At 44.7% G+C, this 14594-nt stretch overlaps 1 protein-coding gene across 11 annotated transcripts in view; it reads right to left on the reverse strand.

Moving 5' to 3' along the window:
- The window catches only part of ARID1B (AT-rich interaction domain 1B), a 396315-nt gene that overhangs the window by 28052 nt on the left and 353669 nt on the right, over positions 1–14594 (reverse strand). For 9 of the 11 annotated variants that reach the window (XM_053668769.1, XM_037126070.2, XM_037126073.2 and 6 more), the window contains 3 exons: positions 9426–9571; positions 2900–3009; positions 2025–2183 (listed from right to left, as the gene is read on the reverse strand). In XM_053668769.1, coding sequence (XP_053524744.1) covers positions 2025–2183; positions 2900–3009; positions 9426–9571 — 415 coding nt within the window. The remainder of the gene's footprint in view (positions 1–2024; positions 2184–2899; positions 3010–9425; positions 9572–14594) is intronic. The other 2 variants (XM_037126072.2, XM_053668770.1) reach the window with 1 other exon arrangement.

The raw sequence follows: 14594 nt of genomic DNA on the forward strand, positions 1-14594 counted from the left end.
GTGCTGGCCTGGGAACCGAAAGGTTGCTGCTTCAATTCCCCGTCAGGGCACAGGCCTGGGTTGTAGGCCAGGCCCCCAGCTGGGGGCGTGCGAGAGTCAGCCGATCCGTGTATCTCTTGCACACTGATGTTTCCCTCCCTCTTTTTCTCCCTCCCTCTCCCTCCAAAAGTTAATAAATAAAATCTTTAAAAATAACTCTTATAAAGGTTAGGGTACAGTAAGAGGTAATGTATGTAAAAATATTTATAAATAAGAAGAGTCATATGCAATTTTAAGTAAATTATAACCAGAAAATAAAGTTAACAATTCAATTTGCTTTTTTTCTTGTATTTAAGTAGAACATGGGGTGAATGAAACTAGTAAGTTAAAATACAATAAATATCTCCATCATTCTCTATAACTCAGAAATCAGCAAGGTAGAATTTTCAACATCTAGTCCACCAGTAGTCTTTGTTTTTAATAAACTTAGTCTTTATTATTATCTTAACGTTTTAAAGATTTTCAACCTCTAAAATGTCTCCCTCTGAGCTGACATACAAATGTTTTTTGAAAAGTTATCATTTGAGTTCTACCTGTTAACTTGAGAGCGTTAGAGTCAAAAATGCTTTTCTTCAGATTAAGACAACACAAAGCAGGGCAGAGTGTGGGGGACCCCCCCCCCCCCCCAGTTTTGGATGCCTTCTGAGATTCAAAGCAACTGACACACAGACATCAACGCCAGGAGCCGCACTTCCCCCTCCCCATTAGTTCAGCTTAACCCATCCTAGAGGCACTGTTCCCTTTATCTCGGTTGTTGCAAAAGCAAAATGTGTCTACAGAGAGGGTAACAGAGAAGATCTACCAGTTCTTCCTCTGAAAAGGAAAATACTGGTTAGACTGGAGCTCCATATGAATTTTACAAATAGGTACTGGAACCACCAACTCTTTAAAAACCTTCAGCTCAAATGGCTTAAACCATCGCACAGATTAGTCGACAGCAGCCTCCTTTTGGGCTTTGACGAGCTGCCGAATTCCGCAGGTACAGGCTTCTCCTGCTTGCTCTTCCCGAGCCCCGCTTTCCAATACATTGGCTCACAAAAGTTAGTATGTTAATTAAGCTTTGTTGGCAAGTAATCGAACATTAAGGTTTGGTTTGGTTTTGTTTTTAAAGATCTTTTGATTTACTTCATGAGCGTAAAATAAAGGGCACTATGGTGCCATTCTTTCTTTCTTTTTTTTTGATGGCACTGAATTGATTTCTTTAGTAGGAAAACAAAGACTCTAAGGGCAGAAGAGTATAAAGGCTAAAAAATTCCCTTATATACACATTATCATTTTTTTAAATATAAATCATTTGGAAGCCACACAATTTCAAGATTATTAGCAGTCCCGTGCAGGATATAATTTTTCACCTCAACTGATTCTAATGCAGGCACACATCATTAATCTAAAAGTAACATTCCAAATAGTCACATGCACCAACATCCCCACAACTTTTCTGTTAATTTCTGATAAGTGGGTTGAAATAAGCAGGGGTGATATTATGCTGAATTTTACCCACAGTATAATGCTTATATTTTTAGGTAACAGTTTTGAAATAAGATGTTTCAGATACAACAGCCCCTGAAAGATTTGGGCCAAACGCCAAACTTGTCATTCGCTCCACAGCTGCTTACTAGGTCCCACGTACGTGGCGAAGTGCCTCGTTTTAAATTTCCTAAGTTTCTCAGGTGCACAACGGGTTAGACTTTTAAACCAAATCACCGTGGGAGGGAGTTTGGACCCAGTAACACAATCGCATGCTCAGTGCACAGGTGCTTCGTTACAGCAGCGGTTCCATGAGCAGAAATCAACTTCTACAATGCACATCGACTTTACTCATTTTGTTACTGATATAATTATAAAGAACCCCTTTCATCGATAAATTATTGAAGAAAAAGTCTTATAAACAAATAAATAAGCAAGCATTAAAGTAGAATTAGTTCATTATCAAAAAACCCCGAAAAAAAAAAAAAAAGGAAAACACGAAAACCAGAGCCACTTACAGGGCTTGACGGAGTCTTTGGCCAGCCTGGGCTGCCAATGCTATCGCTTTCATCTCCGTGAAAGGAGGAGATGCTAGCAGAGCTGGGGGACATTGGGGAAGGGACGGGCGGGTTGCCGGGGGTTGGGGGCTGAGAAATACCCTGAGAGCTGTAGCTATCCTGTGGTAGAGGAATAAAAAAAAAAATGACAAAGGTAGGGCAAACTTTATTTAAAATAACAGAAAGTACATCCAGTTCAACAGACTGACTTTTATATATATGTAATAGATATATATAAAACATGTACAAACAACACACACAAACACACACACACAGAAAGGGATTAAAACAGCATTCTTAATTAGTATAATTTGGTAAGTTTGCTGGATGCTGGATAAGGCCACTAAGCCACCATGCTTACTTCAAGCTTACATGGAATGCTAAGCATGGGTTACCCATTATGAAAGAAAGAAAAAAAAAAAAGCTGTTCACCTTATTTATCAAATAAGGCAGGAAAGCAAAAATTAAGTATGTTGTTGTTGCTGAGGCGGCCAAAACAGGAAGCTATAAACTGAAGGCAGAGAAAATGGCTGCAAGAATCAAAACCAGGCAAGATTCCTTACTTCTCCCCACCCCCAAAGCACCTCTCTTAGGTGGGTCTCGTCCCTCCACCCCTCTCCCACGACCATGAGTTAATGCCATAGAACTAGTAACTTTCAGATCCACACCATGAGGGGGTGGGGAAAGAAAGACGACAAACACGGTGCAGACAATGAAGGCATGCAGCGAGGAGAAACCAAACGGAAAACCAAGTGCCAGCCAACACCAGCGACTGCAGAACAGGGCAGCGGTAGCAAGGCAGCCCCCACGCGGCGTGCAGAGGAGAAAGGGAATACCTTCGCCTTGCTCTCAGGCTGTGGAGTGCCTTCTTCTTTACCGTCTGTCTTGAGAGGCAGGGGCAGCTTGGATTCACCAGGAGACATCATATCTGCAAGACCCATAGATGCTAACCGAAAACAGGAGAAAGAGTTTAGGATTATACATGTGACCGGTCAGGCTGAGCTCCTACTGACACAAGTTCTGGGGTGACGCACAGGGTACCCGAGTTTCCTTTGAAGGAAGGAAAGGAAGAAGAACTGTAACTCAGGGCATACTAATTTCTGAAATCCAGACAGTATGATATTCTGGAAATCCTTTGTCTTAAAAAAAGAAAAGTGATCATCTACTCAAGACCCAAACCACCGCAAGTCGACTTACAGCAATACTGTTTGGTAGAGCAGGTGACCAGCGGCCATAAACCCAATCTCTCAATTGTTCATCAGGTGTTGAAGGCCAGTGTTGGCTGTGTATATTTTTTGGCCGGTGTCAAGGGGATTTAGTGCTTTCTTAATTTCCTAAATTCACATAATCTGTAGTTTGCAAAATCATCTGCACTTTATATTGTTTCATTTGAAAATCTTAATCTGCTACGTTGTAGCCCGGTCTATCATAATGGAAGAAAACTGTGACACAGAGCGTCCAAGACAACGATCAAAAGTAAGTTGTGAAGGAAAGAACTTCTGATTATTTTGCAGCGGGGCTGGTTTCCTTCCAGCCTGGTGCACTGCATACATCTGTTCGGTCTGCAGCAGAGCTCAAATGCCCAGGTCGGACACCCACACTGGCTCAAGGGTCAACCCAACAACCCCACGCAAAACTCGTTTTCTATCTCGAGGCTCAGAAATTCAATCAACTTCATCCACACATTAGAATGAAAGGGTCACCAAAGAATGATTTACACACCCTTATTACAAATAAGAATAGACAATGTCAAGCGAAAAACATAGGTCTGGATTTCTTTTTGAAGGGAGAGCAAGGCTGCAGTGGGGAGTGAGTGCGGATACCCGGAGAACGACAGCTGAGTTCCTGCAGAACCCCACGGGGAGAGCCATCTGCATAGCCCCGGGCTGGGAGTGTGACGTCAGACAGATGTGAGCAGAGGTGGAGGTGGGAGAGGAAGACGGAGGGAACCCTGAGCCTCAGAAGTGAGCGGACACCAGAAAACATTCTATTTCAAAATGAGCTAGACCTGGGGTTTTATGGTTGGGACCCAGTTTACATCCTGCAGGCGAGAGTGCTGGTTTCAGCAAGGCAGTGCACGTGGGGCCCGATGTGCCAAAAAACAAAGAAAAAGGAAGCTTTAGAAAAGGCTCCACAGATTGCCCACTACAAAACGATTATTGCACATACTCGTGTATTACTATGTTTTAGAAAATAATTAGTTTTAATTACAGCAGTGAGAGAGTGAGCAGGGCTCTGGCGAATTAGCTGGCAAGCTCCGTGGTGCTAATTTGCTAATATCGTTAGCATCGCTGCAGGTTGAGACCAGAGGTCCTGCCAGAAAAGCCTGCCCCGCCACGTGCCCAGGAGTTTACACGGGCACGCTCAATGGTGTGCTCGGAAATGCCTGTTTTCCAGTGGCTTGTTTTTCAAAGCCCATTTGCAGCCCAGTCAGCCCTTGAAGTCATCACCACACACACAAATCATAATTGGGATGTTTTTCTTTTTTTTTTCAAATTACTTTCAATACTTAGACTTTAAGAACTGGAACAAAAAGCTTTTTCAAGTGATGCAGCTGCAGAGAAAAATCTATTGGGATCAGCTAAAAATGCTGTTATTTTTGAGAATGTGTGAAACCTCAAAAAAGCAGCTGAGAGATATTACACGAAGAAGCCTGTCTTGTTGCTTTCTGGCAGTTTTACCTCTGGGGTCTGGCGAGATATGAGTTGGTAAATCTGCACATTAAGAAAGACCCTTTTTATAAGAATATAAGGGGGGAAGCAGGATGAGCATGGAAAAGGGGTCTTATTTATGAAAGGCCACATGTCCTTGCTAGTTATTCACAGAGTGGATTCAAAGGAACGACAGCCATACAATTCCAGAGAAAGCGGCAAAGTCATGAACACGTGGCTTCTGTTAAGTCCTTACTCTCCAAAGGTTGTAACAAATAAGTTTTGTTGGTATCCATAATATTTTATGCCCATTATTTAAAACAATAAAAAGTAGTGGTACTTTTCTTCACACATAAAATGTGTTAATGTACACAAAAGCAAATTTAAGTACGAAGAGCTAGGTCAATAAGTATTATGATAATTAATGATAATTTACACTGATTTAAAAATCAGACTTAGATAAATATAAGCATGTATATTAATTTAAAATTCTCCAAGCTTCTTCATTTAAAATATATAAAATGTTACATATTTAAAAATGGGCATCTGTGTTACGCAAGTGTGAAAATGTCAAAATAGCATTGCTCTATTATTTTGAGAAATAAATTAGGGTAGGAAGTAGAGAAACAGTTTTGTTCAGTACTCCTGCCTTACGATGTAAATTTTATCCTACTGAAGGGACCATAAAGTCTCTCCTGACAGGGGCTTTCATTATTCTTCTGCCGAAATGCTTATTTCTGACTTCTCGGTAGAATTCTCAGTGAATCACGTAAAGAGCCACATGCCTCCCAGGGCAATGGGACTCCAGGGGCGCTATTTTCTTCCCCTTTCCCAGGAAAGAAAGGCCACCACTATTACAAGGATGCGTTAAATCAAGGTGCCCGAGTCCAGCAGGTAAAGCCCAGACATAAAAGGGGCAGTAAGGGGCCTGTGTGCGTGGACTGCGGCAAAGTGCTGTAAACACGTTGCCAGCACTCGCCTCTGGCTTTACTGTGGAAATTTAAGAGGCAGAATGATTTCTTAAGGTAAGTGTGGGTCAAGGTCCTAAGGCAGCTATTTCACCCTGGATTTAATATATTCAAAAACAACATAAAGAACATATGGTGTGAGTAAAAGGGAACTTAAACATTCGTTCCTACCCTTCTCAACTTCCTTTCTCAGTCTCCTTGCAAGGCTGCAAAACCATTCCCAGAGGTGGTAAAATAGGACCAGAAACGCACAAACAGTTCTCTTCTTCCATGATAAACGATATAGCATACTTTGCAGGATATTTTACTCCTTGTTTTTGAAAACACCAAAGGGCCTATCTATGTGTATTCATCTGTAGATATATATTCATGGCTATTTTTATATGTGGCAAATATATAAATAACAGTTAACACACTGCGTCTGAGAACAGCACAAGAGAAACATCTCTACTGAGACCAGCAAAGCCTTGAAAGAACCCCTGGAAACTTCCCTAGGCTGATGCCCCTCCACAAGTTGCACAAGTGCGGCCCAGGATCCTCCCTGGAGACAGACTGTGGCTCGAGAGAAAGTCCCAGCCACATGCTCGGTGCAACTCAGCGTACATATTCTCCAGCTTAAGATGCACGGCTTTTATAACTTATCAAATATTTGTGTTTCTTGAGAGGGGGGCAGCAATTCACCTAAAATCATCGATTTAAAGCCAGCTAACAAAATCAACAATAGCTCTAAACTACCTAGACAACTGCTAGCATTGGTACTTGAGACCTGAAACTCCCTTTGGGAAGGGACGTGAAATCTCAAGACAGAAGCCGGAGTCTGCTAGCAATATGGATTCCCACCCTCGCCCCGTACCCCAAAGTTCTGAGGGGCACCCAGGGATCTGTCGTTTTAAGGAGCCTTTCAGGGGACTTTGCAAGGCCATTCTTGATTTCTCAGAAAGTTGAAGGAACTGTGGAGGCCGTGGGGGAGTGACTGCCTTTCCTCTTTGGCGAGGCTGCCGGAGCTAGTCCACCCTGCCCTAGGAGCACTGGGGCAGGGCACTTCGGGTCGAGCTGGAAGACCCATTCCTGGAATCTGACAGGGCTCAGAACTGAGCAGTGGCTCACTTCCGATCTGCAGGCTCTGCTGCCGGAAGTGCCTACACATGTGAGGGACGCACACCCCCACACGCCAGGCCTTCTTCCAGGAACTTAGTTGTCTTCTTTAGGATGGTGTGCAGGCTAAGGAATGTTGCAGGGCTGAAGACTATTATAAAGCGGAACACAAATAAGCCATGCAGCTAACACCACCAGTAATTATGTAAGGGTGTACTGAACAAGGTTCTATGTCACTTATAATTTTGCTCATAGTAATCCATAGTTCTAATCTTTTAATTCAAATACTTTTTAAAGAAACAGCTCCTTTGGAGAAAAATTCCCCCCTGCTTGCCATCCCAGCATTTTCAGTGAAGAAATAGTTGTCACATTCATACGCACACTCACTGCATTTAAATAATTACTTGCTCACTGAAGCCTGGAACAATCTGTCACCACACAGAAGGGCTTTTGTGGCCCTGCTCACTGTCTACAGAACAACGGCCTAAGTCAGCAAAGAGGGTGTGGAACGCCAGCGGGCTTGGCTACTCAGTGAGCCTCAGAGAATCCCACCGCCAGCCTGGCAACATCTGCACTATCTCCATGGTCTCCCAAAGTGTCTTCGACGGAGACGGTGCTTTGCGGTTATCACTGGGGAGTTATGTCCATGGGTACAAACCACGTAGACAGACGTGACGGTGACCCAAGCCATTTCTGGCCCATCCCTATAAGAGCTGGGTGTGCGTCTTTGGACCCAAATGCTCCGCAGCGCTCACCACGTAGAGTGGGCCCAGCCACGCCTGTTTCCCCGAAGCCCGCCCCCCAGTCTGGCAGACATGTGTGCGCCCATCCACAGGGGATGGTAAACACTGTCTCGTCAATATTCCTCGGATGTGCTGGATGATTACTTCCTATCAGGTAGCCCTTGACTTAATAAAGCTGCAATAAAACCACATGAATGTGTAGAAAAAAACTGATAAATGTTTAAATTATTAAAAACTCAATACTTCAAAATGCACAATGGAATAAAAAATATATACATACGACTAGCCTCTACAAAAGCCTGTGAGGATAAATGGCCTTTCGTGGAACAGATTACCTTGTATGAAATAACGAATAACTGAATTATCTGAAAAATAGTAAAAAAAAACCACCCCTCTCTGTGAATCCCCATTAAACTGGCTGTTCCTTAGGAATACATAAATCTTCTCGGGCAGGGCATGGTGCCATCTATTTGTCGTTGGTTCGTTCTGCGGCTCTGGAGTCCAAAGGAAAAAGGGAAAAATGAGTGCTGCTAATAGTAGGTAAGAATTTATTGTGCAGTTTCAACGCTCTGAAGTAATTTTATTTCGGCAAGCCAGACAAAACCCATCATGTCATAACCCAAAGCCCCTATTACCTGGGACAGTGGGGAAGCTGCCAGCCCACAGGCTGCTCAGCTTTGCACTTCTCACTGCAGACGTAAAACGGCCACCTCACTGGGAGGAAGAATGGCCTGCCCGACACCAGGAAGGGCCATTTGTTTATTTAAAAACTTTCACTAGTAGTTTCTATTGTTTCCTCTTCCACAGACTTTTCGAGGGAAGTAATCAGGGAAAGGCACTACTAAGTTAGACCCTAGACACCAAGGCCTCGGGGGCTCAGACAGGAAGCCCAGCCGCCCGCTGTCTGCCCAGCCCGACCGAGATCCAACAGCTTCAGGCGGCCTATCAGAGAAAGAGAGGCCGGGAAGGCAGCGAGAGGCAGAGGAAATGAGAAGATGGAACAGGGAGGCCAGGCCTCTGCCCCCTCGACACTGTCCTCACACGTCGGAAGCATCCTGGGACACTCAACGCTGCTCTGGACCGACTACAGGAGCGACCCTACCCCAAACGGCACCTCTCGGTCTCCCAGGTCACAGATTGAGTTACGTGGTGTTCCTTCAGTTAGAGAGCAGCACTCACAGTCTCTAGGTGGGTAGGGGGCTCGGAGAGGTGGTTCAGGGTCTAAGGAGTCTAAGAACACAGATGCATTTGCACAGTTTTGGACATTCTTAATATGGCCACAAACGGACAGAATTTTCCTACTGCACTGATCAGATGGGATTTCGTAAGAAAGCAACTGAGATCATCAAGTGGGCTGAAAAATGTAAACATAATGAAAAATTTAAAACACTTCATCAAATATGTAATTTCTCAAAGAGACAATTGACAAAGAGCACATTTTCATGTACACATTTAAGGTGAGTTTCCCTAAATGAAAAAAATACTTCGACCTCTGCCCTCATTCTGGCCTTTAATCACTTTATCTGAAAACAGGATTTGAACATGTATCTCCAGCACTACCAAATGGAGAAGGCGGATTTTGTCATGGATCCCCCAGCAGTCCCACAGTGACCCCCCCAAAAGAATTGAGTGTATATATTTAGCAAGTCATCTCCAGTGACACTGGAAATATGCCCACATGTTATACACAGAATGAATAAAAGTAATTTACATAAAATAGAATCCTCAAGTCTTAAAACAGTTAAATAGACTGAGCAAATTTCCAAGAAGCAGAGGAGTAGTATTTTCCCCTTTCACCAACGATCCGAGGCTGGAGTGGGTTTTGTACGGTCCCAGGAAGGGGTGCAGGCCTAGGGCGGAGGGCCGGGGCGGGCAGCCGCAGGAGCCTGGGGCCACCAGGGTTACCTGTGGAGCTGTTCACCATGTTGGGCGTCATGCTGTAGGGCGGCGCCTGGGTGTTCATCAGCCCAGAGCTGTTGTTCATGGGCTGGCTGTAGGGAGAGCTGGAAGCCACGAGCCCGCTCGGATTCATGCCCGGAAAGCTGCCTTGCCTGTGTGAAGAGAAAGCACACGTGTCCGTACAATGACCACGCGCACTGGCGGCGGTCTGCCCTGGCAGCCATTTCTCATAATGCATTTGTGCATGGGGTGGGGTTATTACTTTTCAGGTTTGCTTGAAGTAATTTATGTCCTGGAGAGAGAGGCTGAACTCTATTGCCAAGTAATTATTTAATGCACTATGTAAAAATTCCAACTAATATAAATTCCACAAATAAATTCCACATTTCAAGCTTGTCAAGATTTATACAGAGAAATATAAGCAAAAAAGGGGATACTTGAAATAAGAACAGGAATTACAAAAGCAAGCAAAATTAAATTCTAACATTAAAAAGACCTGACTCTTTATTAACATCACTTAGTACCCTCACATCAATAAACAGAAGAAATGAAAAACAAAGAAGCAGTGTGGGTATGTTACTAAAAAAATTCTTTGACCTAAGTTTTCTAACATAATGAATATGGGGAAAAGCATTTCCAAAACTCCCTTTAGCTCTATTATTTAACATTCTGAAATTAGGTACTATTAAAGACACACCAAGTTCCCTATATTCAAATTACACAGCGAGCACCTGACTTCCACTTCTTTTTGTAGGGTTTCCTGGGACAAGAAGGGAGGGAGGTTCGACTGGCTGTGAGTATCCCTGACTGGCTCAGGTTCTAGTAGGCCCACCCCTCCCCCACTGCCATGCGGACTCCTGAACTTATCTTTTTGGTGACTTAGTTTGGTTAGTTTTGTGTCTATACTCGAGACAAACCTCTTCACTACTGCAAAGCAGCAGGAGGTGCTCTAGGCTCTGAAGGAGATAAATGCAGTGTCATTTCTCTAACTGTAGGTAAGTTCGGGGTGGGGGGGTGGGGAGGTTAACGGCAGGTGGTTTAATTCTCCCAGAAAGTTTACAGCAAAGAAAGTTGGTGGCAATGTGGCAAAATCTTTAAAAGACTCCAAACCGAGGGTCAAGCTTCTCTTCATACAGTACCTTCAAAAAACTTTTCAAAGATCTGGCCACTAATATTTACTTTTGGGAGTAAAGCTAACAGGAAAAATAAAAATCCACTTTGCCTGTCTGTTCCAAATTAATGATGATTTATCACCCCCTGTACCTCCATTAAACTGTCATTTGTTGGCTCTTAATGTATAATAGTAAAAAAAATTTAAAGGTTCTTTAAGAGATTAACATAAGTCATTAATAAAAAACAGTACACTAGTCTTGTGATGTGTAGCTATCTGTAGTGATTCCACTTTCTGGCTTGTAGACAAAGCTCAAACACAGTCCATTTGAAAATTCAAAGTAGTAAAGGTCTGAATGTGTTTTTTCCTTTTAAATATTATTTAAACCATTCAGAGATATTCTGTACAAATTAACACTTGATGATGGCCTGGAAAGAACATTCTAGAAAGCTGAAGGACTAAGGGTGTGAGTGGGGCTCTGGGAGAAAGGAGCCGTGAGGGCCCAGCTGAGTTTCCAAGTGGCATGACGACTTCCTGCTGAATCGTTACAGCCTCCACCCCAGTTCATGAAGAATGGGCGTGAGGCCACCCCCTGGCTTCTGACTCACCCCTCCAGTCAGCTCACACCTAGAAAGATCCTGCCCAGCAGCTACTAACACATTTCTGAGGGGTTAGGGTCTTAACAGCGGCATGTAGACAAGACAGCTGGCACTAACTCAAATATCTTAGGTCCCTCTGAGGTGTTTTCGTTCAAACAAAAGCAAGTTTAGCACTCATGTAACTGTTTCGGAAGAGGACAAGTGGCCCCTGTTGGGACAGTTGCTTAACTTGCTGATAGATAAATCACAGGGAGAGCATCCCTAACTAACTGATGGGCTGTTTTCTGGAGACTACTTTCAAGTCGCTGATTGCCTCCCGACCCCAGCCAACTTGGACCTGCCCTTCCGAGACCCAGACTGGGGCCACCTTTTCTATGGGTCCATCTTCCTGCACCCCCGGAGGCTCTGCCTTTGCAGACACTGTGCCTATTTCAGCAATCTGCACTCTCTTCTGTATGTTCACACAATTTACACGCACACCTTGGCCCTTTGAGGTGTGTATGCCTCCTAGGAAGGGCAACTGCCGAGCCCATGACCCAGCTACTAAAAAGTATTTTAAGTGAATGGGCAGAGGACAAAAGATGGCCCTGTGTTCAAGCTTCCACCAAATTCAGCTTCACACATGGTGGAACTAACATGCACAGGAAGCTAAAGGTTCCTTTTGCACACTTGTTATAACTAAGGAGGAAATGAGAATCTGAATATAAAATCTACCAGGCGGATGGTTATGTAAAGGTTTCTCAAAGGCATGAAGAATGTCTGCATTACAGAGATTTTAAAAAATACCCTTAAGATAACAAAAAATTAAAAATTCAACTGCTGTTGAATCTTTAGGTGCCGGCTGCTAGTTACCACGGGCCTCAACTCTGTCACTAGCCACACTTTCCACTGTCACTGGGATGTGGGAACAAACCACTTTGGCTTCCAGGGCCTCAGTTTTGACACACAACATGGAGGGATTGACAATGACTTTAATATTAATACTTCCCGAAGAACGTACTCACAAATATGCCTGCCATATTTTCTGGGCACTTTACATACTTGATTTTTTAAATTCCTGGAGGAAGGTGGGTGGAATTATGCTCACATACAAAGGAAGAAAGGATCAGAGAAGCTAAGTAACTTGCCTAAAGACACAGAGCTAGTAAGTGGTAGAAACCGAATTCCCCAAGCCTGCTGTGAGCCCGGCGCTCTACACTTCTTTCTCTAGGGCCCCCCGACATTGCGAACACTTGCTGAGACCAGTGTGATGCCACACAGCAACCGGCTGCAGAACTTTCTGCTTGTCTGCTGGACTCGGGTGTGATCGTAGAAAGCCGACAAGTCAGAAGGGCGCTCTTTTCTTCCTGGAGGGCACCCTTCAGTGAGGTGGACACCACGAGAGGACGTGTGCTGCGGGCCCCTGGGCCTCCCAGCAGTAAAGCAGCCGGAGGGACACAAGGCCTCGCGGGAACGTGGGGCACAGCACTCGGCCGCTTGTCTAAATGGGGGAAGGAGCCGGTCTTTAATCACCGCACATGAAATCCTGTTCGTTGTTGCTCTGGAAATTACTGCCAGGAATAAGCGAGATGGGCTTAACACTAAAAAAGGGCCCTAGTGCTTTCTGTTGGATTCTGGAAACTGAGACAGCTTGTTTGGGTCAGGATACGTGGGTGGCCACCCGTGACTGGGCTGAGAGCACGCCAACCTGCCTGCAGTGGCCAACGCCAGAGGCTTCTGCGGCTCACAACAAACGGCTCCCTTACTCGGATGGGCTGACCACCACCACTGCCAGGCGCGCAGCCCCCTCGGGGGCCGGCCCCGTTCCGGAGGCGGCACGCACTCACTGACCGCTAACGCCTTCCGACCACGGCACCACATGGAGCGCTCCAAGTGGAGTTGGGGGTGAAGAAGTCCACCACCAGCGTTTCCCCTTTTTGAAGGAAACGGTGGCAGGCAGAACAAAGTGAAACCAGGAAAACACACCAGCTGAACCGAGGGAAACATTTCCACTGCAAAACCCTATGAAAAGGTAAGAGGTACAGGGAAGAGCAAAGTGCCTTAACCTTGACCTCTGGGTTTGTGAACCACTGGGCTATGGTTTCTAATGGGTCTATGCGCACGGATAGTTTTTGTTAACAAATTACTGTCCTGACGCTACAGATTCTTAACGTGCAACAGTTGTGGCAATGAATGCCCAAGAATATCCTGGGGGAGAATTTGGTAAACATTAAAAAATGATGTTCTGTCGCGATGACACTACTAAGGCAGCCACTGTACTGCACCCCGTGAGAGTGACCATTAGGTGGCGCTCACACCCACAGCATGCTGACCTCAGGGCCAGGCTCCCTGCGGCCAGGTCTGCAAGCAGCCAGGCACTGGTCCCGCCACCCTGTCATTTAAACACGTAGTCCTGCAATCGACCAGAAGAACAGTATTTAAACTGCCCTTTGGTTGGGATGATACACAACAGTTTAAAGTCTGTCACTCAATGACAAAACACAGGCTATTTTTTGTTTGTTTTAGAGAGAGGGGATAGGAGAGAGAAGGAGAGGGAGAGAAACGTCAACACCGGTGTGACAGGTAGAAACGATGACTGGCCGCCTTCTGTACCTGCCCTGATAAGGGACTGAACTGCAACCAAGGCATGTGCCCGACTGGAAATCCCATTGGTGACCTTTCGGTTTGCGGATGATGCCCCGTCAACTGAGCCGCACCAGATGGGGCCAAACACAAGTAATTTTAAACAAGAGTAACTCAGAATGGGGACTGCAAATGCACTTCCCTACAGTGCTTCTTGGCCTACACACGTAACTTTTTATAGGTTCTCCTTTAGTCACTTTGGAGAGTTCTCAAACATGGCACACTCACCTGTCTACAAAGGGCTGGCTTTGGGAAAAAGCCAGAGGCAAACACCAATGTTAAAGTGACCACTGCCCGTGGTCCACGTTGAAGACAGAAAGTGGAATACTGACTCCCACTACAGTCTAAATAGGGCACTTAAAAACACAGGATGAAATCCTCTAAATATCTTGTTTTTAAGTCAACTACGGTAAAATGAAAAATAAAATGGTCCATATGTGATTTTGGTGCTTTAAAAGAAATTTATAGATCATACTGGTTCAACAATCACCACCATGTTTTTGTCAATGGTGACAGAGAGGGAAGTGTGAAATATGTATCTTGAAATGAATGGCTTTCTGCACACAAACAGGCCCAGGAGAGGGGACCACACTCTGCAGGTCGCTGAGAGCTCCAAACAGGTTGACCAGGGCCAGTCACGAGCAGCGTCTGACAAAGGCCCGTACCAGAGACTTTGCAGATCTACCTAATGCACAGAAACAAACACAAAGAAGCGGCCAAAATGGGAGACAAAGAAACAGACCCCAAATGAAAGAACAAGAGAATTCGCCAGAAGAAGAGCTAGTTGAAAAGAGGCAAGTGACTTATCAGATAGAAAATTTAGAGTAATGATTACAAGGATAC

Source organism: Artibeus jamaicensis, unplaced genomic scaffold, assembly GCF_021234435.1.
Source record: "Artibeus jamaicensis isolate MK-2021 breed Jamaican fruit bat unplaced genomic scaffold, CSHL_Jam_final contig_497, whole genome shotgun sequence".
Classification (NCBI taxonomy): Eukaryota; Metazoa; Chordata; class Mammalia; order Chiroptera; family Phyllostomidae; genus Artibeus; species Artibeus jamaicensis.